Here is a 26436-nt window from a genome sequence, read left to right as displayed (position 1 = left end):
ACTTCATGAACAAAAGTACAAGGGCTACACCAGAAGATGCAAACCACTCATCAGCAAGAAGAATAGGAAGGCCAGGCTGGAATTTGCCAAAAAGTACAGAGATGAACCTCAAAAATTCTGGGACAAAGTTTTATGGACTGATGAGACAAAGATTAACTTTTACCAAAGTGATGGAAAGGCTAAAGTTTGGAGAAAGAAATGAACTGCTCATGATCCCAAACACACAAGCTCATCTGTGAAACACGGTGGAGGTAATGTCATGGCTTGGGCTTGCATGGCTTCTTCTAGGACGGGCTCATTAATCTTCATTGAGGATGTAACACATGATGGCAGCAGCAAAATGAACTCGGAAGTCTACAGAAACATTTTGTCTGCCAATTTAAGGAAAGATGCAACCAAACTGATTGGCAGAGCCTTCATCATGCAGCAAGATAACGACCCAAAACACACTGCCAAAACAACAAAGGAGTTCATCAGGGGCAAGAAATGGAAGGTATTAGACTGGCCAAGTCAATCTCCAGACTTAAACCCTATAGAGCATGCATTTTACCTGCTTAAGAGGAGACTGAAGGGAGGAACCCCACAAAACAAACAACAACTGAAAGAGGCTGCAGTGAAAGCCTGGGAAAGCATCAAAAAGGAAGAATGCAAAAGTTTGGTGACGTCAATGGGTCACAGACTTGCTGCAGTTATTGAAAGCAAAGGATTTGCAACTAAATATTAAGTCTTATTCACTTAAATATGTTTTAAGTATATCTGTTCCAATACTTTTGCTCACATGACAAATGGGTGGATTCAAACAAAATGTGATATTTTCTTAGTTGTGCATCAGATCCTGATGTAAATACCTGGAAATAAAAGCTGAAACGTTGATCTCTGGTCTCACGTTCATTATTTGATGTCAAGCCCAAATGTTTTCAGTCTACAGCAAAAATAAAGGAATTCGCCTCACTGTTCCAATACTTTTGGAGGGCACTGTATGTACTTAAATAATGGTGTTGATGCATGATTACTATGCAAATAAACATGGACATTAACCCCCTATTGTGGATTATTTGTAGTTTGAGAATTGTGGCCAAAACAACAACAACAATCATGTGCAAAAAAATGCTTACACGCGTTTAGTTGGATTGGTTGACTAAGAACTCCCCATTGAGTTGAAAGAAAACTTCAAACAAGTTACTTTGGGTTTGGTTTGACACAGACTGTTACTTTAAAGGCTTTGTTGTGGCGCACAGCTACTGTTAATTAAAAGTATGTTTTGTGTTCTTGTCAACATCCCCCCTAACCTCACAAAGCAGCCTCACATAATTATGCTTTTAGGAGGAGATGCCAGGACGTTAAAACGCTTCTGTCTCTCACCTCTATTGTATCTGAGCCACGGAATGTGTGTGTGTGATTGTGTTTGTGCGCGTGTGGGGGCCAGTGGAGGGATTCCTCACCATGTAAAGCTCAAGGGACTGTTGGGAGATTACAGCTGTCAACACTAATTGGACACTCTAATCGGAAGAGTAATGAAGACTGGAAGGATTCCAAACCCAGAACTTGTCTCCTAACATCCTGATAACCGACTCCCACACATCTGAGAATGACGTGCGCTACAGGTTAACACTAGAAGCGCCGTGCCGGTTTCACCCCTGTTATGGTGAGGCTAGGTAGTCCAAAGACTGCAGTCTTCAACAGGGATGCTGTTCCTGGCACACCATGATCAATCGATGGCTCTCGCATGGAGCCAAAGGCAAAGTCGTAAAATGTGTCGATCCGTCATTCATTTCTGTGTTCATAGTTGGTGTATATTTAAGAAGAAGGTTTGTTGTCTAGCCTGCTAGTGATTATTTATTTATGGAAACCATGTGTCTAAAGGCATGCAAGAAGTCCTGACCAGACCTTGACTCGATGGAGAAAAAACATCTTGAGAAGAGGTAGTTGTCAAGTATCAAGCATAAACAACATCGCTTTCCAAGAGGACCACAAGTTCCCCTTAAGGCTGTCAAATGTCCCTTGCGGTGGAACCAACAGGTAAAGTGAACCTGTAGAATGCCCAAGCTGATTCACACAATTGACTCTGTGTGAATCAATCCCATCACATCCCCCCAAAATATTTATCCTTCTCCTCTTTTCCAATCACCTGTGTATCCGAAATCCATGAGGACAGCCAGTTTGCACTGAGAAATAGGAAATAAACTAGTTTCCAAGCACGTCCATCCATTCAGAGATTCATTACATTGTAGGGGATTTTTTTTTGTTTCGTTATCACTGTGAATAACAACTAATCAGAGTTTGGGACAGGAAAGCAAACTCAAGAGGTAAGAACTAAAAGATCGACCACGATAGGCGAAATTGGGTTGTATTCACCATGTTCAGTCCTCAAATAGTGTGTAATCATGTGCAAATAATTTTGAGTGGAAGTCGTATTTCTCTTTATTGATCGTAATGCCGGTGTCACTGAAAGGAGCATGAGGTGACTTTGGATTCATTTGATAAGCTTGTGAAAACCCATCAGCCATGAAAACAGAATCGTCATTTAAATGCGTGAAATGCAAAAATCAGCCCAGCGTGAAATTCCCTGTTATGAAGGTAACAATTGTGTTCTGACGGGGATTTAATGCCGGCATCTTTGTGCTGGTAATATGAAGCTGACAGCCCAATAGCAGTCTGTCAATCTGAAGGAACCTGCCGATGGCAGAGACCGAGCAGAACCAATCAGGCACCAGGACATGCAGACGCCATGTCCTCGTCATCTTGAGCGAGGACAGAGTCAGGTGGTCAGACACATGCTGGCTGACCTGTGTTGGACTCAACACAGCTACAGGTCCAGGTCACCTCTGCAGAAACGAAGCCCTTGTCTGATGTACACAAACATGCAGAGATGAAGCGGCACTGGGGGCGCCACTGATCCCAGACAGAGCCCCCCCCCCCCCCCCCCCCCCCCCCCACACACACCTGACTGCTCCGGGTCATAAAAGAACGACTTGTTAAGTTGATGTTGAAACTGCCGTGGCCCAGACAGCTCACCTTGGGGCGTCTTGATTCGCTGCCAAGCTCATGCCCCGTCAAGGACGTGTGGGCAGATTGCTCATAATGGGGAGGGTGCCAGACTATATGGGTCTGGCGGGTCTTTAAAGGCTGGCCTTTATTCTGGCCCTGTCATCTGGTGAGGGTGAGGCATAGATCAGGTGTTTGACCCAGGAGGCTGGGTAGAAAAGGTTTATGGACAAATGCTCTTTAAAGGCTGTAAATTAAAGTGTGATATTTCAACTTGGAAAGGTGCCGACTTCAGCTTCTGCAGTAGCGGAGTCTAAAAATGACAGTATTACCTTGTCCTGAGACAAACAAGTTTTAGTGGGAGAAATGCATAAATCAGCAACATGCCAATTAAAAGCTTCCTTGATCATCAGAGCACTCCAAGCCTCCAACACCAGCCTCCTGGGGCTTAGGGCCAATGGGCAGGCCTCAACTGGCTCTTTTGGTAGAGGCTAAAGGGAGGGAGGAGTGTCCATGGAGGGGGGAGGGGGGGGGCTAGGCCACGCCACCCCCCCCCACCACGTGCCTCACTTTGCTTTTCTGAGATAATTTGGGTTGAGTAGTTTCTGGGTCACCTCATTACGGTAGCACCAGAGGTGAGGAGAGAGTGTTTTCCTGTCATGCGGGCTGTGCAGGAGATCTCCGACTGACCTGGATTGCTCATCAGTTCCCATCTAGGACACGCTTACAACTCTGACCTGATTGTGGCTTGCCCAAACTAGAATATACTTAAAAGAGCTACCTCACAGTTTTAAATAGTAAGCCAGTAAATTCAGCAAAACTGTCAGAGGCAAAACTGTTAGAGTGGACGCTTTACTGCTGGATTATTATTTAAATGAACATGAATCAATCACTAACGAGACCGACTGCAATTCAAAAAGTTGGAGATTGCTGTAGTAGAGTATTTCTACTGAAATGAGGCAAAGTAAAACATTCTATTGAATACCTTTTTTCTTTTCCTTATCTTGCTTTTGATGTTGTTGATGTGTGAGAATGCATGTCATGTCAGGGTCACCTACGTTCTTGAAGCCTCGGTAGAGGATCTGCAGCTCCTTGCGGGAGAACCGAGTCTGGGCCTCCATCTGCTCCAGTCCCTCGGGGCGATGGCGGACGGCCGACAGCTCCAGCTCATCCTCTACGCTGTCTGGGGGGGGGGGGGAGAAACAGGTGTCTAAGAGGGTGGCAACACTGAGTGGATTCAGTCTGACATCATATTGTTGTCACTTGGACCTGACAGACCAGCTGGCATTAGTTGACATCTCTCAGGACCCTAAGAGAGTCATTTAGTCATGTTGACTTTGTAACTATTAAACTCATTCCAACTTAAAGGAGGAGGGGTTCCGCTTCCGCAGCAAACCGATCAACCAGGAGTCCCGAGCTTTTGAAACCGGCACCTCTACAGTAACTACTCATTAGAAAACGCTACAACCCTCAACTGAAAAGATGACAGTGTGGAAACGGGTTCGTCGGAGGGAGGGAGGGGCAGAGGGGAGGGGAGGTAATTAGCATGTTTCAGAGGCCCCGGCAGGAGGTCTGCAGGGGATGGGGGGGGGGGGGGGCATTGAACCCTGAGAAACTCTTTAATGGGCCCTTAACAATGGCTGCCGCCGTTTCGGCCCTGTCACTGCTGGCAGTGTCTACTGAGCTGAACGTGCACGCACACACACACACAGACAGACACACTTGCTCGTAACACCTGAAGTATGACAGTGTCTCGACGTGCCTCATTAGTCTGGCGAGGAGTCTTCATGTGGCTCCCAGCCAAAGGGCCATGTCTCTCATCCTCAGATTAACCTGCTGATAAGAAGCTGGGGCTGTGTGTGTGTGTGTGTGTGGGCGCGCGAGCGTGTGTGTGTGGGAGGGAGAATGTGAGTGAGTGTGCGAGAGGGAGAGGGGAGAAAGAAAGTGAGAGAGGGAGAGAAAGAGAGACATAAAGAGACAGGGGAGAGTGAATGTGTGTGGGGCATTTTGCCAATTTGAACTTTAAAGGGTGATTCAGATTCAGATGTGATTCCAGGCTCTCACGCAGGGCCACACAGAGAACAGTGTTAGAGCCCCTGTCCTGAGATCTCCATCACACCACTGTGACACACTACACCGGCCCTTAGCACAACACAGGGTCAACTGACCCAACAGTGCTGCCATACATCCTGGGACCCAGGGTTGTGGAAATGGCCTATGGGTCAGGAATGATGCAGGGCAATGGTAAACAGAACACTGCAGTTCCTGAGTTTGGCACACAACTCACCTTAACCACTCACCACAGACTGTATCGAAAACATCCACTAATGCTGTGATATCATCCCAGACTCACTTCATGAAGAGTTGCATAAAGTTTAGAGCTTTCACGAAAGTAAACAGCTTTTTAGAAAGAGCTTAAACAGATTAAGCTTTTTAGAAACACAAGCGCGTCTTGCCCACAGTGGGAGCTTGTATCAGTACATGTAGCAGGCTATTTAATTAAATTCCAGTTCTTTAAATACATTTCATTGATATTTCATGTATTGACCATGGGATCCTTTGCTTTCTTCAAAGCCACTCACACAGGGCCCACACAGAGGAGAGAGAGAGAAAGATAATAAAACAAACTGTCTTTTTGAGAAATAAGAGGAGGGGGGGTAAAGAAATTCCAAGATGGGTAGCTGAGCTTTTCTCAAAGAAAGGCTGTGGAAGGGAGAGAGAGAGAGAGCCACTTGCTTTGGTGACAGTCCGTTGGCTTTTTGGCGGCGGAGCAGGGAAAGAGCTTCATGAGCCGCGCCCTGACCCCGCGCTGCTGGCCGTTCTGAGGGAGCGCGGAACCTAGGACATACAGCAGGAGGGGTCACAGCGTTACCCTGGCAACGAGCGGGTGGCTGCGCTGCATGCTGGGAGACACGGTGTAGACGTTCAGGGAGGGAGGTCGAGGGGAGAGGGAGGGAGGCAGGCAGGCAGAGAGCACCAGGTAAGTTGGGGAGAGCTTCATCAGAACAACACAACACAGGAGCGTGACATAAGATGGTGGGCCAGGACTACTTGTCATTACGATATCCACACGTAAATGAAAACACACGATGTTGATAAACAACAATAATGATGACATGAATGGTCAAAATCCGGCATTATTTCATTGAAAGCATCCTATGGGACTAGCAGATGGCACATTCTGGTATGTCTGCAACCTAATTATTTCCCTCTCCACGAACATCAACACAGTAAAACAAATTTAACGTCTGCAGTGAGAGAAACTCTGCAGTAAAGCACACAGGTTAGCCTGGTCCCAGCTGCGGCTTACACTAGCAGTGTAATTACTGTGCCCCATGACTAATTCATGCAGGGTCGCCCGGTAACTGGGACATCATGTAAAACCGGGGCGGATATGATATGGAGCCAGGACTCTGAGGGTGGAATCTACGTCTCCACTCATTTCCCGTACAGCTGAGTGGATCACTTTACAAAAAAAACCTCAGCTCCTCTTCAAGACAGAGCACTATTGTGGGAACACGAAGCCCCAAACCATCCAGTCCCCTTAAGCACCCTCTTCCCTGTGAGGCCAAACACGGTGTGGTCAGTGTCTTCAGGGAAGCTCCGTTGGAGCTTTAGTTATAAACCCCTTCAATGTCCTCCATGTACGCAATGCGTGGCACAGCACCTGAACATGCAGACGCGCTAAAAGCACATCAAACAGCAAAACAACGTCGTTTCGTTAAACAACACTGGTAGTGTGTGTGAAGGAGGCCCTGGACACTTACACCCTCGCGGCGCTTTAATAGCCCTGCTCCGGGTAACGTACGAGTTTTGCAATAAACAAAAACATGATGATCTTGTCTTCTGCGATTGCTACTGGTTGGGAATGGATCCATCTCCTGTGATGGGCTTGATGGTGTTCCTGCACTCAGGGCTTCCAGACGGGCGTGGGAGGATGACAAGCTGTCCGCTGGGAGCCGTTCGTCCCTCCCTTGAACACAGGTGATTACTGTACAAGGCAGCTTTGATGTCGGCCGTGAAGCATAATGGCGGGGGGGAGAGAGTGCCGTGCGTTATTTTGTCATCAGTCAGACGCGACGGCCCGAGGTAAGAGAGCCTCTTCACTGTACACTATTGTAGATTCCATGAATTCAAAGGTTGTAATGGGTGTGTTCGACTTCATGCAGCCGCCGACTTGAAGCAGTGAACGCCATTGGCCGCCGGCGCTGCGTGAAGTCGAACACACCTATTGGGACTTGTGCTGCGTGACATCACTGCTCAAACTAATCTACTCTCATTGGTCGTCCTCACAGGCATGCTCAGAACATGTCCTCCAAAGAAACGGACGGCATTCTCTCCTCATCTATTCTCATTTCCCACCTGACACACACCTCTCTGCTGACTGGACGGGAGAGGACGGCATGTCAACAGGAGGAGAAAGACAAAGTCAGCAAAGGGACAGGTGTGGGCCTTCAGAAAGCAAACTCTTCATTAAGGGGCTCGATAATTCGACTCAGATGTCTGGTCAAGACAAGGTGTATAGACAAGGAGAGCGCTACCTGTTCATCTAACCTAACCAAGTCCTCCTCACAGGCCACATTAAGGAAGATAAGGAATCTTGGTGGCTATGCTAACCTGTTAACAGTACACCACAGCTACTAGCTGGCTAGTCCAGCTCAGACTCGTTTATCACCGCAACAGCAATATCTCCTCCAGCTCACCTTCTCTGGCCATCCTCACTCGTACAAGCAATGAGACAGATACAGTTTACACTAGGACCATGTCAAACATGACTGGGACGTTTCCCAGCACTAGGGAGTGAGAGGGTTAGCACTACGCTGAAACCACAGAGGAGGTTGAGGACGGAGGACTGTCGTCTTCCGCAGGACAACGTTAGCGCTGAGTGACGCCGCCCTTAATCAAGTGGGAAAAGAGCACACAGCCAGAGTGTCTGGGCTAATGCTTGCCCTTTGTTGCCTTATTGAGTAAATGGATGTGATATTTCATAATACGGAGGACAGCTTGTCCATGAGCTATCGGGCGCATCTGCCCCTGCTTAACACAACTCAAATAGATCACTGTGCTCGCTGTGTGTGTGTGTGTGTGTGTGTTGACAGTGTCAGGCTAGCACTGTTCCTGAGCTGTGTGTGTGTGTGTGTGTGTGTGTGTGTGTTGACAGTGTCAGGCTATCACTGTTCCTGAGCTGTGTGTGTGTGTGTGTGTGTGTGTTGACAGTGTCAGGCTAGCACCGTTCCTGAGCTGAGGAGGCAATAATCCATCATGTTGTGCTACAAATGTCCGGTGATGTTGTTCTGATGGAAGCTTTGGGGTGACACAATGAGGTAGGCAACACACCACATGTCAATAACATGCAGTTGAAAAATGTGAACGTGCAACACACACACACAAACAAAAACTTGCCATACCATACTTTTGCCTTCACTGAAGAAAACAAAAAAGAAAAAAAAAGCACCTTCGAAGCCCTTTTCTGCAACATTGATTATATTAGGATGGATGTCGGTGGGATTTCTCTAGCGAGCTCTTCAGAACTCTCAGGCTCTCACTCTGGTGCTGTTTGTCGGCTCTCCTCTCATCAACAAAGTGGTCTGCCAGCCTTGAGTACTTCAGCCCCCGGTAGAACAAGGACAGGCGGTCTGAGAGCCCTCAGTGCTCTGAGGCAAGCCAATAAAGGGCCCGGCCAAACATAATCACCCAGGGACGCCCGATAACTACCCTTGAACAGCCATGAAACGCGTATCCTCCTGGTGAAAGAATCGACAAAGCCACAAAATGCATACAGGAACTCTCTAAGAAATGAATGCTGGGGGATATTCCCCACAGGCAGAGAGGGCTAATCAATCACAAACACAAACTGCTTTGTTCCTGGTCTAATTCATTTCTCTGGGTTTGGTAGAGCTACCTAAGGGTCAGGTCTTTGTTCTCTGCAATCGATAGCAGATATTGACTGGAGAGAAAAAAAACACTGTTTAATTATTGGATTAATCCATATTAGGTATCAAGTAAGACGACTCAGACACGAGTCGCTGCTCTGAATCAATGCATTATCAAATGTGGCGAGTCTTTGTGCTGGAAAAAATGATAATGTAATGTACTAGGTTTCTGGTGTCGCTGCTGTGCTTGCAAACTGTCTTGTTCCGTTGTTGTGTAGAGGCCAGGGACAGGTAAGCCCTGGTCCTCTGGGATAACATGGACTCCTGTATACGCTGACTTCACCCTTTTTTTCCATCATAATTCTTTCTTTACATAGCAGGCTCATCTGCTACAAAAATGTTTACATCAGCAGTTCCACCTATGGTCATCAATCAAAAAGTTCATTTTACAGCAGATAAAAAATTAGATCATTCACTGACATCAACTCCTGATTTCCTAACACTGAACAAGTATAACTGATGTGATTTGAAACAAGAACAGTGAGCGTGATTCCGAGTTAGTGCTCCTGCTTCATCCGTCTCCCTGCCGTAACTGAGCCCCAGACCCCAGACACCGTGAGAGCTGACCTGGAAGGCAGCGTTCTCTTGCATGTAGAAAATACACACGCATGCATTGCTTGTTATTTCAAAAGAATCCCATATCTCTTGAGCCCCCCCCCCCCCCCCAAAAAAAACAGCTTGTATGTCTTCTCTTTCAGGACAGACAGAATTCTTCCCTTGATGCTCTTAACCTCCAGCTAAAGCGATGTTATCACTTCCCGAACACTCCTTGTGAAGACTCCCAGGAGTCGTGGGTGCACACCAGAGACCCAGGCAGACCTATTGTGCTTATCATTAAAAGACCTTGGTCTCGCCAGTGTCTTGAAAGCTACAGAGAGGGACATCTTAGAGGACTGCGAGTACACCTGCTTGGTTTATAGAGTTTATGACCAAACGATGACAATGCCTGTGAAAGAGTCCGCCGTCGGCCCAGTTCAGTCGGTCAGGGCTGTTTGCGTCACCACACATTTACTGGGGCCCTGAGAGGGTCATTCCTGGCTCCCTCGACATGCAAGAGGCCCTGGAAGGCAGCCACACAATAAAATCAAAATGTCACTGGCCGTAAAACTCGTTGCCAGAGTTGCTCCCCCACTAGTTGCAGCACATCTCAGCCCCTACATTGCCACAGCGGACATGGCCCGAGGACACGACCGTCACAACGTGTATCACACAGTATGACATTAGCTCAGTCTACAATTGTCCTTTTTCTATGGTAGCCCGGTAAAGCAGAAGTAATTCATGTTTGTTCGACTGGAAGGTTTTTGAATGTGACCAAATACAAAAGGTAATTGTGTCCGATGATGAGCTGTGAGGTGAATGCTGGTTTCTTGTGTCAGACCCGGGGTGGAAGGCAGTGACATGTATTCTCATAATCACATGAATGACCTGGAAGCATCTAAATCCCAGACAAAGTTGCAATTCTGCGTTTAGCACCACGCAAGCTCAGTGCAGGCGGCCGATGGCTACAGTACACGTCGCTGGAACAGTCGATGCCGAGCCCTTTTCCGATTTTGATTGCAAAACCCTTTGACTGACTGAAGGTCAGGTCATTATGAAAAGTCACTGCATTGATCCCTCTTGTTGGGTTGGATATGTGGCATGTTTGTATTAACTTTGCATGAGATCGATAGAATAAATACTGCAGGTCTCTCAGTCAGGGAGGGAAGCAGGTTCTACCCACCCACTGTGCAAATCCAACCATCCCCTTAACTGTCCCATCTTAGTGGTTAGAGAACAGATATACACTATCATTTACAATTTTCTTACACACACACACTAGGGACATGACCTGTTGTCTGTTAGCCCTGATCCCTGTGTTATTTCAGAGCAGCATGAGAATGTACAGTAGCAGAAGAGAATAAAGTCATATTACACAGCCGGGAATGCAGACGGGAGTGCAAATCCAGGCAGGCTGCTTGTCTGGATAACAGTGGATCCGATTGATTTTGGCACGTCTCCGTGGTCAGAAATGGCTGGCGTGAGATTTGATTGACCCCCTCCTCTCCCGACGTTCGCCCGGCACACCTGCCGTCCTCACCCGTACGCCGACCGAGGGGAACGGAGAGTTCCGGAGATGGACGGCCCCGGGCAGCTGTTGTGGTGGGCTCAGACACGTCGGTAACGAGCCGTTCGCCAGCACATCTGCTGCGTGGGTGGAGGACAGACTTGTCCACCGTTTCAGGGCTTCGAACTGAGGTCGGGGAAGGTTCCCTGATACCCACCATGATGGGGACGAGGACGGCTGGGAGGGGGTCCGCTGTTGGGGCTACAGCAGAGGAAGAGTGCCTAACTGTTGCATCCATTACATTCACCCGTTCCAATAGAAAACAACATGGGTCTGAGTTCCATGAATCTCATTTGAACCTCACACACAGCAGCAGAAACCGCTAAGTGGTGAGTCTGCTCTTGCACTGCGGCTGTGCTCAACTTATAAGTCATCTGGCCCACTGTACACCAGACCACAATACTCTTGTGTAAAAGTGTCATTAAAACTGACAGTGTAACAGTGTCTGACACACACAACTAGCCTACAACACAGGCCACAATAACAACCTAGGTTGAATCTTTGTTAACAAGATACAAATCCTGAAAGCAGCAAACACACACACACAGGACAGCAAACTTGTAACCGTTTAACTGAAGCCGTTACCTCAGAATGCTCTAATAGAGCACGTTTTTTTGTGAAAAGAAGCCTCTCAAAGCTGGTGAGACGCTCCATGAAGCGGGTAGATGTCAAAGCAGAAGAAAAGGGTTCTGCCCCAGGTCCGTGTTCCAGCCGCCCCACTGGCCAGGGTTAGCCTGCCCATGAGCTGACATGGATTCCTATTGGCCCGTAGGAGCTGCGAACATCTGTAAATGATCCAGCACAAATGCTAACTGACACCAACACACAACTGGCTGTCAACTCCAGACATTTTCACAGATTACTTTTCTGCGTTGGCGCGCTCGATCAATACGAGATTTCAGCCCGACTTTCAACAACATAATGGAACAGGGGAGCTTTACCTCACGCCTTGAAGAAGATGGAGAACGTGGAAACAAATATAATATGCCATTCCTTCCCATTTGTTGTATCCAAAACAAATTGGTCTAAGATTTGTGGCTGGGAGAGCAATATGTCAATGTTGTTATCTAATAAGCCCTGGTTCCAGATGGTCTGGAATCAACTGGGAAGGTCATTCTGTATCGACATGATGCTGGTCTGGTGAAGGCAGAGCCATAGTTTGGGAGTGGATGTTGGCTACCAGCCAAACGACTGCATTTCAGACTGTAGCCCTACCATCTGGGATGAGGTCTTGGTGACAGGCTGGTCAGAACTCATCCTGTCCATGACAGATGGTAAAGCACAACTATCAAGGGCTGTTTCTGTAAGCATTCAGATTGTGTTCTGGAAGACTGAAAATGCCTTACAGCCTTGACAAAAGAAACGGGCTGAAGATGTCGTGGGCTTAATATATGTGTCACATTTAAAAACGCGTAAAAACTACATTTGAAGGATTCCATGTTCACATCTACTTTACGCAACTTGTTTCTCAAGTCAAAACAAAGTTGCTGTCAAAGTGTTCCTTCTACTTTTGAAGTGCTTTGACATAATATGCTTTTATTTGCTCCCAGAGACTGAGATAGACTTTACAAAGTGCTGTTCTCTGCAATTATGGGCTGTGAGTGACTTCACTTGAAAGCAAGGGACTTGGGGCCAACCTGCCAAGATTCTTTATGTCGGACGTGGCTATTTCCCAGCCCACCATGATGGCAGACCAGAGGGCCAAAATGACAGTGGAGAAAGTGTTGTAATTTATGATTACAACTTGTCATTGTCTTAGGTAATAAATAAGGGTTGGCTGGTGAAAGCTCTGACAAGAAAGAAAGGAAAACTGGATTTCAGCCAGAATCGAGAGTCTGTTCACAAAGGATACACAAAGAGAGGCACGGTGTAGTCAACCTTCAAACTCCAGCGACGTCCTGGGTGAAACAGTGAGGCGTACGGCCACGAGGAAATGAACACAGGCTCGCAAACTCCCCGTGGAATCAAAGGTGCCTGTCCGTTACAATCAAGCCCAAAGGGACACAGTTGGCTGCGAGAGTGGCCTTCCGGGCAGGCTGAGGCGCTCTACATCCTCACAACACTCATGGCCTCTCGGGTGCTTCGGGGTGACAAAATGATTTATGTCCCGCAAACACTTCAAAAACACTAGCAGAATAATAGTCGGAAAGCCGTCAAGGAATTCATTAACCCAGAAAGCCATTCTATTTACTGATAAAAGCAAACCACCGCTCTCTTATATATAGAGGCTGGATGGATCTGTCACTGCTGGTGAGTAACAACCAGGCTTCTGGAAACATGTACACATGCTTGAGGGGATTCTCAAAGACAATCTTTACGTAGCGGACATTCAGTAGGCCCATACCAACAGCACTCTCCTCAACCTGCTTTTTGTCTAACTAGCACATTTGAATAACTTGAACCTGAAGAAAGATTTGGAACAATGACTTTCATTTGTAAGTTGGCTTTCATCGGTCATTCAGTTGCAAAACTTAAATCTTATTCAAGAGGATCCATTGTAGAACAACAACAAAAACGTTTTTCAGAAATATCATTGATAAAGCTCTGCATTATGCATGAGAAAACCTACGCCCACAGCATAATGACAGGGCAGACTAGAGCTGGGACTTGGGGCAGGAGTTTTCATTTAGAAGGATAATTAATGTTAGAAGAATGCTGATTGGGCACAGAGTCCTTATTGTTCTGATTGAATGTTAAATAGCAGATGAGCTGGATTAAGCCTTGAGCTTCAAAGCTCTCCAAACAAAGATGGAATAGGCTCAGGGGGAACACAAATATTAAAACTGCAATTCCTATTACCTTCTGGAAGGTTGCAGTTCTTTGCATAAGAAAAGAAATTGCCTTCGGAATAATAAAACACGTTTTTTCAGTTAATGAGACCTTTAACAACGAGCGGCACAACAGCGCTCCCCTTTCCTGCTCGCATCCCCATGTGACAATCATGTCATGTTGGAAGCATTATTGCTGTGTTTCCTCAAAACTGTGGGAGCAGAGGTTATTCAACTCCACAAAAACAAAGAAGAACTAAATGACAAGAAAAAAAGAAAAATACAATAGAAACTAGCCCTCAGGTTCCGGAAGAGTCTTCATCTAATTCAGCTCGCCATCTCCCGTCACTCCCTGCAGCATAGATTATCTGGGAAACATTTAACAGCACTGATTGGTGGGATTCCACATTGTGTTCCTCCTTTTCCCCCTAGATCTCAACATGCCTAATACTGCCTAACGAGGACAGACCTAGAATTCTCCCCACTCCCCCTCCCCCAAGACCTTCACCTCACTGATTGGACCTAAGTGGATTGAGGGGAGGGCCCCCTGAGGACCGACAAAGGTCACGTCAATCACATCCGCGCTCGTCCACGGGCGTCTCTCAAACGATTGGGTTAAAAGCAGCTAATCGGAGCAGTCGATTGCGGTCTTCAGGGTTGGATGAGGGTCTTGTTATGGGGAGGTGAGGAGCGGCAGCTCCGTTTTGTTTGGATTCTTTCTTCACTCGACCACCACAGTCACTCTGGTAGAACTTGATTGAAGGACAACGTTCAGTGTCATACCACAGTTGGCCGAACAAGCCACACTAAGCCTGCCAGAATGGAAACGGCCTTGAACTAAAACCTTAAACTGTTGAAACATGATGAGATTGTTAAAGAGGTCTTTTCCTAATAGATGATTGAAACACTCAAAGCCCGGCATGTAATCAAAAGTTATGATTTAAAGCCATCACTCTCTTACAGTAAGGCTTTTTAATAACAGAAACTAGCACTGCCAGCACATTGAAATCAACTCCACCTCACATCTACCGAGCTGTACAGGGCCTCGTCTCCTACAGAGAAAAGACGACAAAGTCCAGTTCAAGCGGCCCTGACGACAGCACAGCTCCTGTACTCTCCCACGGAACACCCCCTCCTACACCACAGCAGGACGGCAGGACAGGCATTCGTGGCATACAAATAAGCTCCCTGTCGGAAGCTTTCCGTTTGAAAAGGCGGACCCCCATGTCTGGGGGCGTGGTTTGGGTGAAGGCTCGACCTGGCTGAGACCCAGCCTCTGTGAGAACACCGGAGAGATGCCCGGCTGAGTGGCTGTCCGTCACTCAGCCTGCAGGTCTAATGTTCCTCTGGGCCCTGGAGACAATGCTGGCTCACGCCACGCGGTCCTCGAGGGGCCCAGTTAAAACACTGAGACTTGGCTCATGGAAATATAACCAATTGAATGTAGCAACTAGACAGACACAGGCTTTTCCGTGCGAGGTATGACTAACAAAACTGCCATCCTAGTGTGTACTTTAGCTGTGTTGTAGCGAGTGTGGCTCTTATGGGAACTAAACCCAGAACCTCCAGACTGCCTATGCAGGTGAGTGGGGGTTCCTTGGGACCTGAAATTTACAAGCAGGTCTCAATGTCCTCAAGCAGTAATAGCCAACTCCAGGATTAAATTGACACGAGAGTTCCTTTCTCAAACACCGCTGGAGAAATATTTATCTTCTCCTGACACACTGATTAGTCTGTTCCCTTTGAGCCCTCTCTCAGCACTAGGTTCTAATGGCTCTGCGAGATGGGTGAGCACACGTGTGTGTGTGTGTGTGTGTTGCATGAAGAGAGAATGGATCTGGATTTTGTGTGTCTGCATCTGTTTGTGGGACTGAGTGGCTCTGACTGTGTGTGTGTGTGTTTGTGTGTGTGTGTCAACATGTGGAAATGAATTCCTCTGTATAACCTTTCTGGTATTCATGGTGTGTGTTACTGGTGCATGATGTAATCTTAGTGTCGTGATTCCAGGGCATGAGTGCATGCTGATGCCAGAAACTAGAAAACAGAAAGATTGTTTATTACCAGTCCTGACCCGACCAGTAGCAAATTACCCTTGGTAACCACAGTCTAGTGTGTAAAAATTCACGATTCCAATAGCAGTGGGTGAACGGAACTGTGTTTACCCTAGTCTGAGCTGATGCAGATGGACAGCCTTGGGAAGTGGAGGTAGGCTGGTATGGGGAGCTGTGAGACTGGCAGCCACATTGTTCTGAGACTGAACAGCAGCAGAGCACTCTACCAGAAGAAGCATAAGAGACTGCAGGGGACAGGAAGACCAAGACTATACTGCATGTCAATTCAATATTTAAAACATACACACATGGGTACACACATGCCCACGACCCAATCTCCTTGGAACACGTCTGGTGTCGTGCGTGTTATTGACCAGGTGGCAGACTGACGTAAATAAGTAAAAAAAACTGAAAAGATGCCTATCCATATTATTCTAGGTCTACCCCAAAATATTTTTCTGGCTACACCCCTGGTCCAGACACTGTTCCAGGGTGTTTCTGTCTAGCTGATCAGGGATGAGACACTGTTCCAGGGTGTTTCTGTCTAGCTGATCAGGGATGAGACACTGTTCCAGGGTGTTTCTGTCTAGCTGATCAGGGATGAGACACTGTTCCAGGGTGTTTCTATCTTAGTTTTGTACATAAATCCATATTGCCACATTGTCAGATACTTTGCTTTTAATATGTACATTTACAGACAACATTAAATTAGAGCACAACAAGTACAAAGGAATTAATAGGCGCCATTATGAAGAAACAGTCCTTCAACAACTAGTTCAGTTAATGTGGTCAAATCAGCTCATAAATATTGACCGTTAAACTCTAGGAGTAAACATTGCTTAGGTCAGATTACCATTTCCCAAATTTGCAGAAGGCTTTTACTCATATTAAGTTCCTATTGTTCCTTCGTGGCGTCACTGAATTACAGCTCTACAACAGGGTTTGCCAGCCCTTGACTAATGGTCCACATGAGGACAGCAAGCAAGTTTATTAAACAGTCTGATGGATGGCCTTTATCTAAGCCATAAGTGCTTACTGTGGTCTCTACCTTGCTTAATTGGACAACTGTGGTTGATAGTTGATTTGTTCCAGACACAGTGGGAGCCAGGCTTGAGGAGTCCTTACTTAGTAACGTGTGACTGGGAATGAGCTCTCTGGTGCAGAAAATCAGTGTGTGTGTTTCACATTGTGTGATAGTAACCTACAGTGTCTATTTAGAATGTGGCAAGCTTTCAGAGGACACAAGCATAATTGTGGCTCTGTGCCTGCGCGTGCCCGCACACAAACACACACAAAAACACAAACCAAGAAGCATCGCTTAAACACTATTACACGCATGTTCTCAAACACGAGCAAACAGACAAATACAACCACACACACATTAAAGGAAATACATAACTCTAAAAGATCAAAGGTTTGGGGGGAAAACACCTTGAGGAGACTCTCAGATCAGAGACTCTCAGATTCCCCTGCACTTGAAAACATTTAAACCTTCAAAAACCAAGGAACTATTTACCCAGAGCCTGCCGTATTCTCTCTTCACTCTCTCTCTATCACTCCCTTTCTTTCTTTCTTTCTTTCTTTCTTTCTTTATTTCTTTCTTTCTTTCTTTCTTTCTCCCTCTCCCTCTCTCTCTCTTTCTCTCTTTCTCTCTTCCACTCTCACCCTCCCTCTCTTCACTCTTTCCTTTAAAATTGGAAAATCAGTTTGACATTTTTATAGAACTCAAATCTACAAATCCTCACTAACAGTTTCTGGCATACTGGAAGCATCTTTTCTTTCAACTGGCTCCTTTCTCTGCCAGTGTTTTGAGGATAGCAGTCCAGAGCACAAGGCAGGAGGAGATTCACGTTAAAGCCCTTCACACAGAGTTCCACAACTGAGTAAATAGACATTGACAAGAGACTTTTTGACACAACATCTCTTTCAATGAACACCCTTCACACATGTTTCACTTCCCATATCTGTCTCTCACTCTTCTCTCGTGGGTTCTGTGTCTGTCTCCTCTTCAACCTCCAACTCAATCTTTTTCCTTTCATTTCATCTCATTGTCTCTCTTTCCCCCACATCTTTCTCTCTCCCCCTTGTCTCTCTCTCCCTCTCTCCATCCTTCTCTCCCCCGTTTCTCTCTCTCGTCTCTCAATCCCACCCCCCTGTCTCTTTCCCCCTCCCCATCTCTCTTACCCTCTGAGAAGTTGATGACTCCCAGCAGGTGCAGCAGTTTGAGGGAGGCACACACCAGCACCACGATGGCCACGGTCTGCAGCCCCTCCGTATCCCACACGGCGTTCAGCATGCCTCCACCGCCCTCCCGCTCCCCGCCGCCATGCCCCGACCCGGACCCGCCGCCAGAACCCGCCTCCCCGCCGCCGCCCCCCTCCTCCCCGCCCGCGCTCCAGTTCCCCAGCGCCCACTCCACCTCCACGCTCGGCAACGCGCACAGGCCCCCGGGGGCCCCTGGGCACCCGCCCGCCTCCCGCTCGCTCCCCAAATCCAGGCTGGGCAGGGTGGCTGTGGTGGGACAGTCTGACAGGGAGAGAGAGGTTCTCCTCAGGTCATCAGAGTCTCTAAGACACGGAGGCAGGTTGGGAGAGGATCAAGTCCCCAGGAGATTCAGACGTTTCTGCTGGCGCGCCCTCCGGAGTGTGGTCCTGAGATCTCGCCCTCTCATCAACACTTTCCACGGGTTCTGTTCTCTCTCTGTGTAAGGCGAGCGTAGTGAGTGAGGGAACTAAAGAGGAGGAGACTGCTCTCTACTCGTCTCCCTTTGTTAGTTTGTGGAGCTCCCTCCCTCCATGGCTCAGAGTCACAGGAGGGAGGGGGGGAATGGAGGGAGGCTGTCAGGAGAGAGGGAGGGAGACGAGGAAAGAGAGAGAGAGAGAGAGAGAGAGAGAGCAAGGGAGTGAACAACAGCAAGGGAGAGAGAGAGATAGAGGGAGAGAAAGATATGGAAGGAGATGGAAAGCGGGAAAGAAAGAGTGCAAGGGAGAGAAAGAGAGAGACAAAGATGGAGAGAGGGAACTTGAGAGGGAACGGGTGGACAGAGACAGAAAGTGAGGGAGAGAGAGTGAGAGAGAGATCGGCAGGGATGGAGATAGAGGGAGAGGGAGACGCAGAGAGGAGGAAAAGAGAAGGCATGAAAGAGAGTGAGTAGGAGGGTAAGGCATTAGTGTGTATCCATCAACACACTTAGCAATTCCATAACGCACACGGAAAACAGCTATAAAGCTCTTAGGAACCAGATCCAACGGTCTATAGATATAGAAGAAAATAATTGACACCAAAGGGCAGAATTCAGTTGGCTTCACTTCAGACACTGGCTAGTAGGTCATTATTTGTGAATACTCTAATACAAGCTTTTTTACTAATACGACCTGCTGCTAATATTGACTGTCAATCAATCTCCTTTTACAGTTGAGAATAGTGACACAAAACACATGTATTCCAGAACAGTCCGGGTCCAAATCCCCTGGCACATGACTTATGAGTGATTCAAGACTCTGATTCATATCTCTGAGTGGTTTATTATCTTTTTCCTCCAAGATGTGGTATGGACAAGTACTTATTTTGAGTAGGGAGCCTTTGCCAATAACCCTGGTGAACACTTTAATCAGAGAAGCTCAAAGTTAATTGGTTGTCTTTAGGATACCTCTCATTCAATGAAAGTTAAAATGCAGGGAGGGAGGTATGGAACAGCAGCAACTGCTTGATATATTGACAGTGCGTCTTAGTGTAACAGAAAACACTATTAAACTGTGTTTGTGTCTGTGTGTGTTCATAGCGTCTTGTGATCAGTAGAGTGTAAAGTGGACATACTGCCCTCTTCTGGGCATCTATGAGACTGTTTAGAATACCGGCACTGATGCATTGTGACATTGAACTTTGCACCCACCGAAGTACAGAGGATCAGGAAACAAAATCCAAAACGGCGCTTACGTCATTGATTTCATATATCTGAAAGTATTCTTCCTGTCTAAACTGCTGTCATTAGGTGTTATGGAATCTGTGTATTGTAATATATTATTCTTCAACAGAAACTAATAACTATACAAAGCAAAGATCCACCTGAACCCCAGTGAAGTGCACGAGTTAAACAAACCCTTATGAATATTGTAATAAGAGTCAGGAGGTGTCTCGACAGCTACTAAACTTCAGTCCAGTAAATCTCCACCTGCATTCACTCATCCTTAGAAGCAAGACAGACAACAAGGACACATGACAAATATTCTCCTCTTCGCCTTCACTTGAATAATTTAGCATGGTGCAGCTTTAAAAGAAATATAAATAAAATACAAATAAAAAACAAACATATTGGCGTGAATAAAAATGGCCTACGGTCTTTTATCTGGCTGGTTGGTATGCGCGCCACATCTGGAGAGAGCTATAGAGGAAGGAGACTATAGGACCCTGGGGGCTTCGGGGAATATCCCACAATCCTCTTCACCACCATCCTCATGTTATTGCAGAGGAAGAAAGTGAGGACATGCCGAGGATAATCTATGGAGGGTGAAAAACAGACGAGGACTGGAGGAGAGAGGAGCAGAGCTCATGACCATGTGTCGACAGAGCTGGCTTTATTGGGAGACCTGTCAAGCCTTCACACAAAATTGCATATTTACTGGCTTTAAATAAAACCCAACAATAACAACCAACATGAATCAAAGCCAGAATGCCAAACATTAGAACTCCTCCAGCAACCTCCCAGTGATGCATGGGCCAGCAAATGGAGTCTGATAAGACTGATGGTTCTTACGACATGCGGTAACGGTGGACCAATCGTAAACTTTTCAGCACGTAGGGACACTGACTGGCCAGATGAATAATTCAAGCTGTAGGAGTATAGAGTCAGCTATCGCAACGGAAGAGAGATGAGCGTATTCTTCATTGTTCTATAGTTCTACGACTGTCAACAGATAAGATCCTCCATGGTTTCATCTATGGATTATCTAAACCGTGGACAGGGAGATAATCCCGACCTGCCCTTCTCTACTATCTCCGTACATGTCATCACAATGAGCCTGCACTCAGGCACCAGAGCCTGTCTACCACCGGCTCCTAAGCTGCCATGCCCGCACACCCCCCCACCCCCCCAGCCTGGATTCCTTATCAGTCTGGCCAACCAGACGGGCCGTGCTACGCACCCACAGGTGTTTTGTTCCAGTCCCCCCCCACCAGATGGAATGTATTGATTTCTAGGGCCGAGCGAGTACACTGTTTTTTGTGGGGTTTTTTCCTCCCTCCGCTGCCGCGAGGCAGACAGCCACCCCAAATCAGCGTGTGCTCCCATGCCGTGAGATCTTATCTCCCCTCGCCTTCCCCATCTGACAGGCTGAGAGGAGAGCGTGGAGGTCACCCTCAATCCATGTCACACTGACTCGGGTCCTTCCACTGGGGGAGTGAAGGTACATGTCAAAAAGATGACATGAAAGCGATTTAATTCTAAATATAACTAAACTATTATGACAAATAGAGAATGTCCATTTAAAGAAATGAGTTGAGAATGGATTTATTTGATCACATTCTATCACTAATATAGGGTAGGTAGTACTGTAGATTAGACAATGACATTAAACTGCTTTTTAAAAGGAAACAAAATATTTCTGCAAAGACTATAAAATATGTCAACAACAAACACATCAGGCAAAAGTTCATGAAATCCCGTGTAATTGAGAATGTAACCACATTATAATTATTTCATATCTGCTAGCTACAGTAGGCTTCTAGAAAATACCCCCCCCCCCCAAAAAAAGAAAAAAAACTAATTTCAATTACAGTGCCTGAGTTTTGGACAGCTGTTATCTTCCCCTGGGGGTGCAGTATAAAAATTGAGCAAGCGTAAAACGAGAAGCTAAAGGCCTGCGTGTGTGTGTGTGTTTTCAACATTAGACATCATCAATCAAAACAACGATGACGGGCAGGCAGGCGAGGGGCAGGAGGACGATGCGTCTCCACCGCTTCCTGCAGAGCGGTGACCACGTGAAGTCATCACGCCACACCAGGACTGATATGCCCAGGCATGCAGAACAGGGTTGGTGTAAGATGATTATTTTTGGGGTATTATTATTTTTCGCCAAAGTGCATTGAAATATTTACAGAGGCAGGGTCTGTGAAGATAAAGCCAATTAGAAGCTATGAACCATAGCACCCTTCAAAGGAGCAGCATGCATACGTAATGAACAATTATGTGACGTTGAACTACAGTGATTCCGGTCTTTTTGCCCCTTTGCTTGCATGCATTGCACAAACATGTACACATTGTACAGTCCCACAGTCTGTCCAATGTGTTTAATACTACAGTCTACTGTGAAACTTTCCACAGAGTACCAAGAAATACCAGTGGCCAATTCCCACAATTCATGCTCCCTGATCGCTCATTAGCACAGGAGGCCCTTGTCCAACACTGCCTCTCACTGGCCAACACTGACCATTCATATCTGAAGTCTACCTCCTAAGAAGACGGTGACACGACCGCACACACTGACATCATGACAGAGCCTTTTCAGCCAAAATCACCACTCATCATACATGTGCTTGATGATGGTCCTTTTATAATGTCATGCAAGCACCACAAGCCGAACTGACAGTTCCAGCAGTACCACAGGCCCGGTACCCGGCACCCTGTTTCCACAAGTTGGACATGTATCTAACAGGGAAGGTCAAGGCCATTGTCTACATGGTGTCCACGACGACAATAGCCAGGGCATTCATCTCAGGGCAGCAGTCCGAGGCTGATAACATTGACCTGCACCTCTATCTGTCTTGGCCTCATTAGCGCTAACACGGGCTTTCCACCCACATACTGTAAGGCAGACCGATGGGCAGGGAGGCCATTTGAAGGGCTCCGCTTTGTGCTTCGGAACACCGCCACGCCATTCTTCAGCAGCAGTGGCACATTGACGACAACGCTCCGTGTTGAAAAGGTTTGGCGGACAAATGGACGTCGGGTAGGGAACCAAATGGGAGATGGCAGCTGAGATGAAGGGGTCCCCTCAGGGTGGGGGCCAAACATGAGGCACAGCCAGGCTCGCTGCTGAGTGGAAATCAATAGAGGCGCTCGTCTCTGGAGGAAATCAGGGGTTCGCTGAGGCCAACGCCAAGGCTGCACGTGTGCATGTGTGACCGAGAGAAAGAGACAACGAGAGAAATCGGATTGAGTCAGGAAAGCCAGTCACCAGGGAATATCAGTTTGAGTTGCAATAATTGTAGACACTTTCCTTCTCCTTTGTCACAATGAATTACTAAACACTGTGTCATAGCACAGCTGATCTATCAAGGTCCATCTGTGCTAATGTGCAAACCAAGTCACACACCAGATACCGCAGTCAGGCTGAAACCAGTGTCTCTGCGAGAGGCGCAACATTAACGGAACAACAAAGACTGGAGAAGCTCTCTCATCATTAACCATGGTGTGACATGAACATTAGATATTTTATTACTAGAACAGATTGGAGATGTGTTTGTGGGCGAATAGGAATTGAAACATGAAACCCACTGATACATCATATTGAGGATTAAGCACTTCTAAACAAGCACTCAGTTATTCTGTGTGATAACTCTTAACCCCTTCCCATCATTATTCACCATGGAAACACCAGACGCATTCATCGTCATGCTGAAGTTGTAATCAGCACCATCATTGTTAATTACAGGATGAACCATCTCTGACATTGGTGTGATCTCTACTGTGTTTTTCCAGTAATCACTACATTTTTGGCACGAGAAAAACAATTGCTTGGCAAATTGATGAACCTTCATTATGTTATCTTAATGGAAAAGTTAAATCACAGACTTGATAGGCTGTACATTGGGTAATAGCACATTAATGATGATAATTTAATTGTTGCCTGGACACATCAAGACAAAACAGCCACGCCTGCGGTAATCACACGACAGAAACTTTCATCAGAAATTCTGGCGCCCTTTCCTAATCTGGATCTCTCCTCCTCCACCGCTCTCCTCCACCTCTCTTCTTTAACTCTCTTCAATCAAACTTCCTCCCACATGCATTGTTCCAGTCTTCACTTTCAGAAATGTTCAAATACATTTTTTAAAGACCCGGCTGAATACTTCCCTCTTCAACTGTTGAAATTTATTGTTTGGAGGATAACCCCTTGAGATGCAGCATCTCGTTTTCGAGGGGGTCCTCAAGACACAAGACAAAGACAAATACATGCACATTCAAACTCGCTCAAGTTCCCCCACTCCCAGACCTCACCCACCCCACCGACTCCTTATTGAATACATATTGTATTATTGAGAGGTATATATATACACATATACATACATACACATATACATACATATATATGCACACATAAACACAAACCTTCACCCGTACACACGTACAGTATTTATTCATAAAGAAAAAATAAAGAAAAGTTCAGTCAAACATGAACTAAATCTGTGCTTACCAAAATCCAGGTTGAGCAGTGATTTTATATAGCTAATTGAAATTCCTAATACCTAACCAAGTAAACAGGATGAGACACTGGGAGATGCTTTGATGAAGGACACATTCGATGATGGGAGTGTTCTTCACTGGAGGAGGACAGGGCGCTTTCGACATCGCATTTGACCCTTGACCCACTCAGAGGAGCGCCTGCAGAAAGCTCTGCTCATGGGCTGATGAGCACCCGTGCAGCTAATGGTCACTAGAAAGCCATGTAAAGTGGCCCTCCCACCTCCTCTCACAGAGGACCTAAAAGGCACTTTTCCCTGGCCGAGACGTCACCTTCCGTCCCCTTTCAAAGGAAGAACTTCCCTTTGACCTCCATCTCCACCAACGTCCCCGTGTGGTTCGTTTGGCAAGATCAAGGCGACCCAAGTCAAGTCAAAACTCAAAGCCTCTGTCTGGGATTTGAAGAGCTGAGCTCTGGTTTGGTGCGGTAGCACCCAACCTTTGTTGTTCATCCCCACTTGCATCTAAACAATTATTTATTTATTTATTACTGCTGAGTCTATGCCAATGAGCAAATAACCATGAATGAAAGTGTCTCCTCTAAGTGATGGATGATACTGTACAATGAAGGCCCCAGGAGAGAGACTGCTTACCAGGGCAGAATTCAATGGAGAGCTCCGTAGCGCAACAAAAGCCCTGCCGTTCCACCTGCCAGGGGCTTCAAGGCATTACATAGATTAGAATACACTGGGTGGTTTGTCAAGCATCATTTTAAGGCTTCTTGCTGAGCAATACCCAACTTCATTTTTCAGGATCTAATAAACCTTTGGTGGAGAACTGTAATCTGACTGACAATACTGTACGTGGAGGGTAGACCGCACGGTAACACAATGGCCTCCTGCTTCTTTCTATGCAGAAACTTTGAATAAAGTGTTTCAAGTGACATTCTGTAGCAATTCTAAGCATTGGCTATAAATCAACATGCAGCCCTTTTCAAAGGAGCTGAAAGAAACAGTTTGGATATCCTCCAAAAGAACATAGATTTTTTATGCATTGAAAGTGAGACTTTAAAACTCATTAATTAAGCAACAAAGGCCTTTGGCTTACATTGTGTTAAGAGGGTTATTTATTGAAAAACTGATTCATCCACTTTCAATTATTAATTTTTCCTTTGTCATGATGTGCACGGAAAAAAATACAGTGCCACATTTTGAGGATGGCAATAGTGTTTGCTGCTCTTCAGAGCTGCCAGCTTCATAACCTGGATAGAACAGCAGACTTCAGTGCCCCCTGGTGGCAACAAGCAGAAAACCCCACATACTGACACTATAGCTAATTGCTGAAAATCATAACTACAATTCATGGCGAAGCTTTGGGGCATTCTGAGGATGCAAAAAGAGCGCCTCAAAAAGTGTGTGTTGAATGCGCTAAGACAGAGTACCATCTCAGCTCACTAAACGCAAAGTAGTAACAAAGTTCAGACATCCGCAGAGGGACACCTCTGAGTAAACGGGCAGACAGCTCTAAGGACAATAACACAAGTCCATCTGGAGGACAGACGGCTGGAATGACAGTCCCCGGCCCAGACGCGGTACCCAGACGGGTGGCGTCGAGAGAGCAGTGTGTTCCACAACAAGGAGGTGGAGCCGAGCAACACCTCAACCAAGAGCTTCACTTTCCACGTCTCTGGAGAGACAGCGAGGCCACCTCGCCAACGGCACAGGAGGCAGTGCTGCCAAGGTGACGATTCAAAACCGAAAGAAAATTATGTGCAGCGAAGGCAGATTTTTCAGCAAAACTCCAGGCAAAGTGAGACTGTTTTAACGTTGCTAAAACATCCCCTCTGGCTGTGAAGTCTGCCTGGTCTGGAAGCCACAAGCTTTTCCTTGACATAACATCACGGTCCCCGGTTCATCATTTCAAGCCTAAGAAACCTCAACAGAACCACGTCATTACGTGTGTTATACATAACTCCAGATAACTTAGGCTTCGATCAGGGGACAATGCAACCAAAAATGTATGAAGGTGATAGCCAGAGTAACTCGATGTGTTAACACAGCATCAGGTGTGGTTTAGGCGGTGGGTCACCTTCATCGATGGCATCCTCAACCAAAAACAGGCCCTGTGGCTAATGAAAGCTACCCCCGATGCTGGTGTGGGGGCGGGGGGGGCTACTAGGGACTCCTGCTGCACTCCG

General features: G+C 46.6%; 1 protein-coding gene across 6 annotated transcripts in view; it reads right to left on the bottom strand.

Moving 5' to 3' along the window:
• The window catches only part of kcnip4a (potassium voltage-gated channel interacting protein 4a), a 95528-nt gene that overhangs the window by 8488 nt on the left and 60604 nt on the right, over positions 1 to 26436 (bottom strand). For 5 of the 6 annotated variants that reach the window (XR_006958320.1, XM_047048928.1, XM_047048931.1 and 2 more), the window contains one exon: positions 4044 to 4168. Coding sequence is in view for 5 of the 6 variants with exons in the window: in XM_047048928.1 (XP_046904884.1) it covers positions 4044 to 4168 (125 nt within the window). In the remaining variant the exon portion in view is untranslated. Of the gene's footprint in view, positions 1 to 4043; positions 4169 to 18025; positions 18138 to 26436 lie in introns of those variants that run through there. The other variant, XM_047048929.1, reaches the window with a different exon arrangement.

The sequence above is a fragment of the Hypomesus transpacificus genome, chromosome 25, assembly GCF_021917145.1.
Source record: "Hypomesus transpacificus isolate Combined female chromosome 25, fHypTra1, whole genome shotgun sequence".
Classification (NCBI taxonomy): domain Eukaryota; kingdom Metazoa; phylum Chordata; class Actinopteri; order Osmeriformes; family Osmeridae; genus Hypomesus; species Hypomesus transpacificus.
Note: the sequence above shows the minus strand (reverse complement) of the source record. Positions and strands in the feature narration are given on the sequence as shown.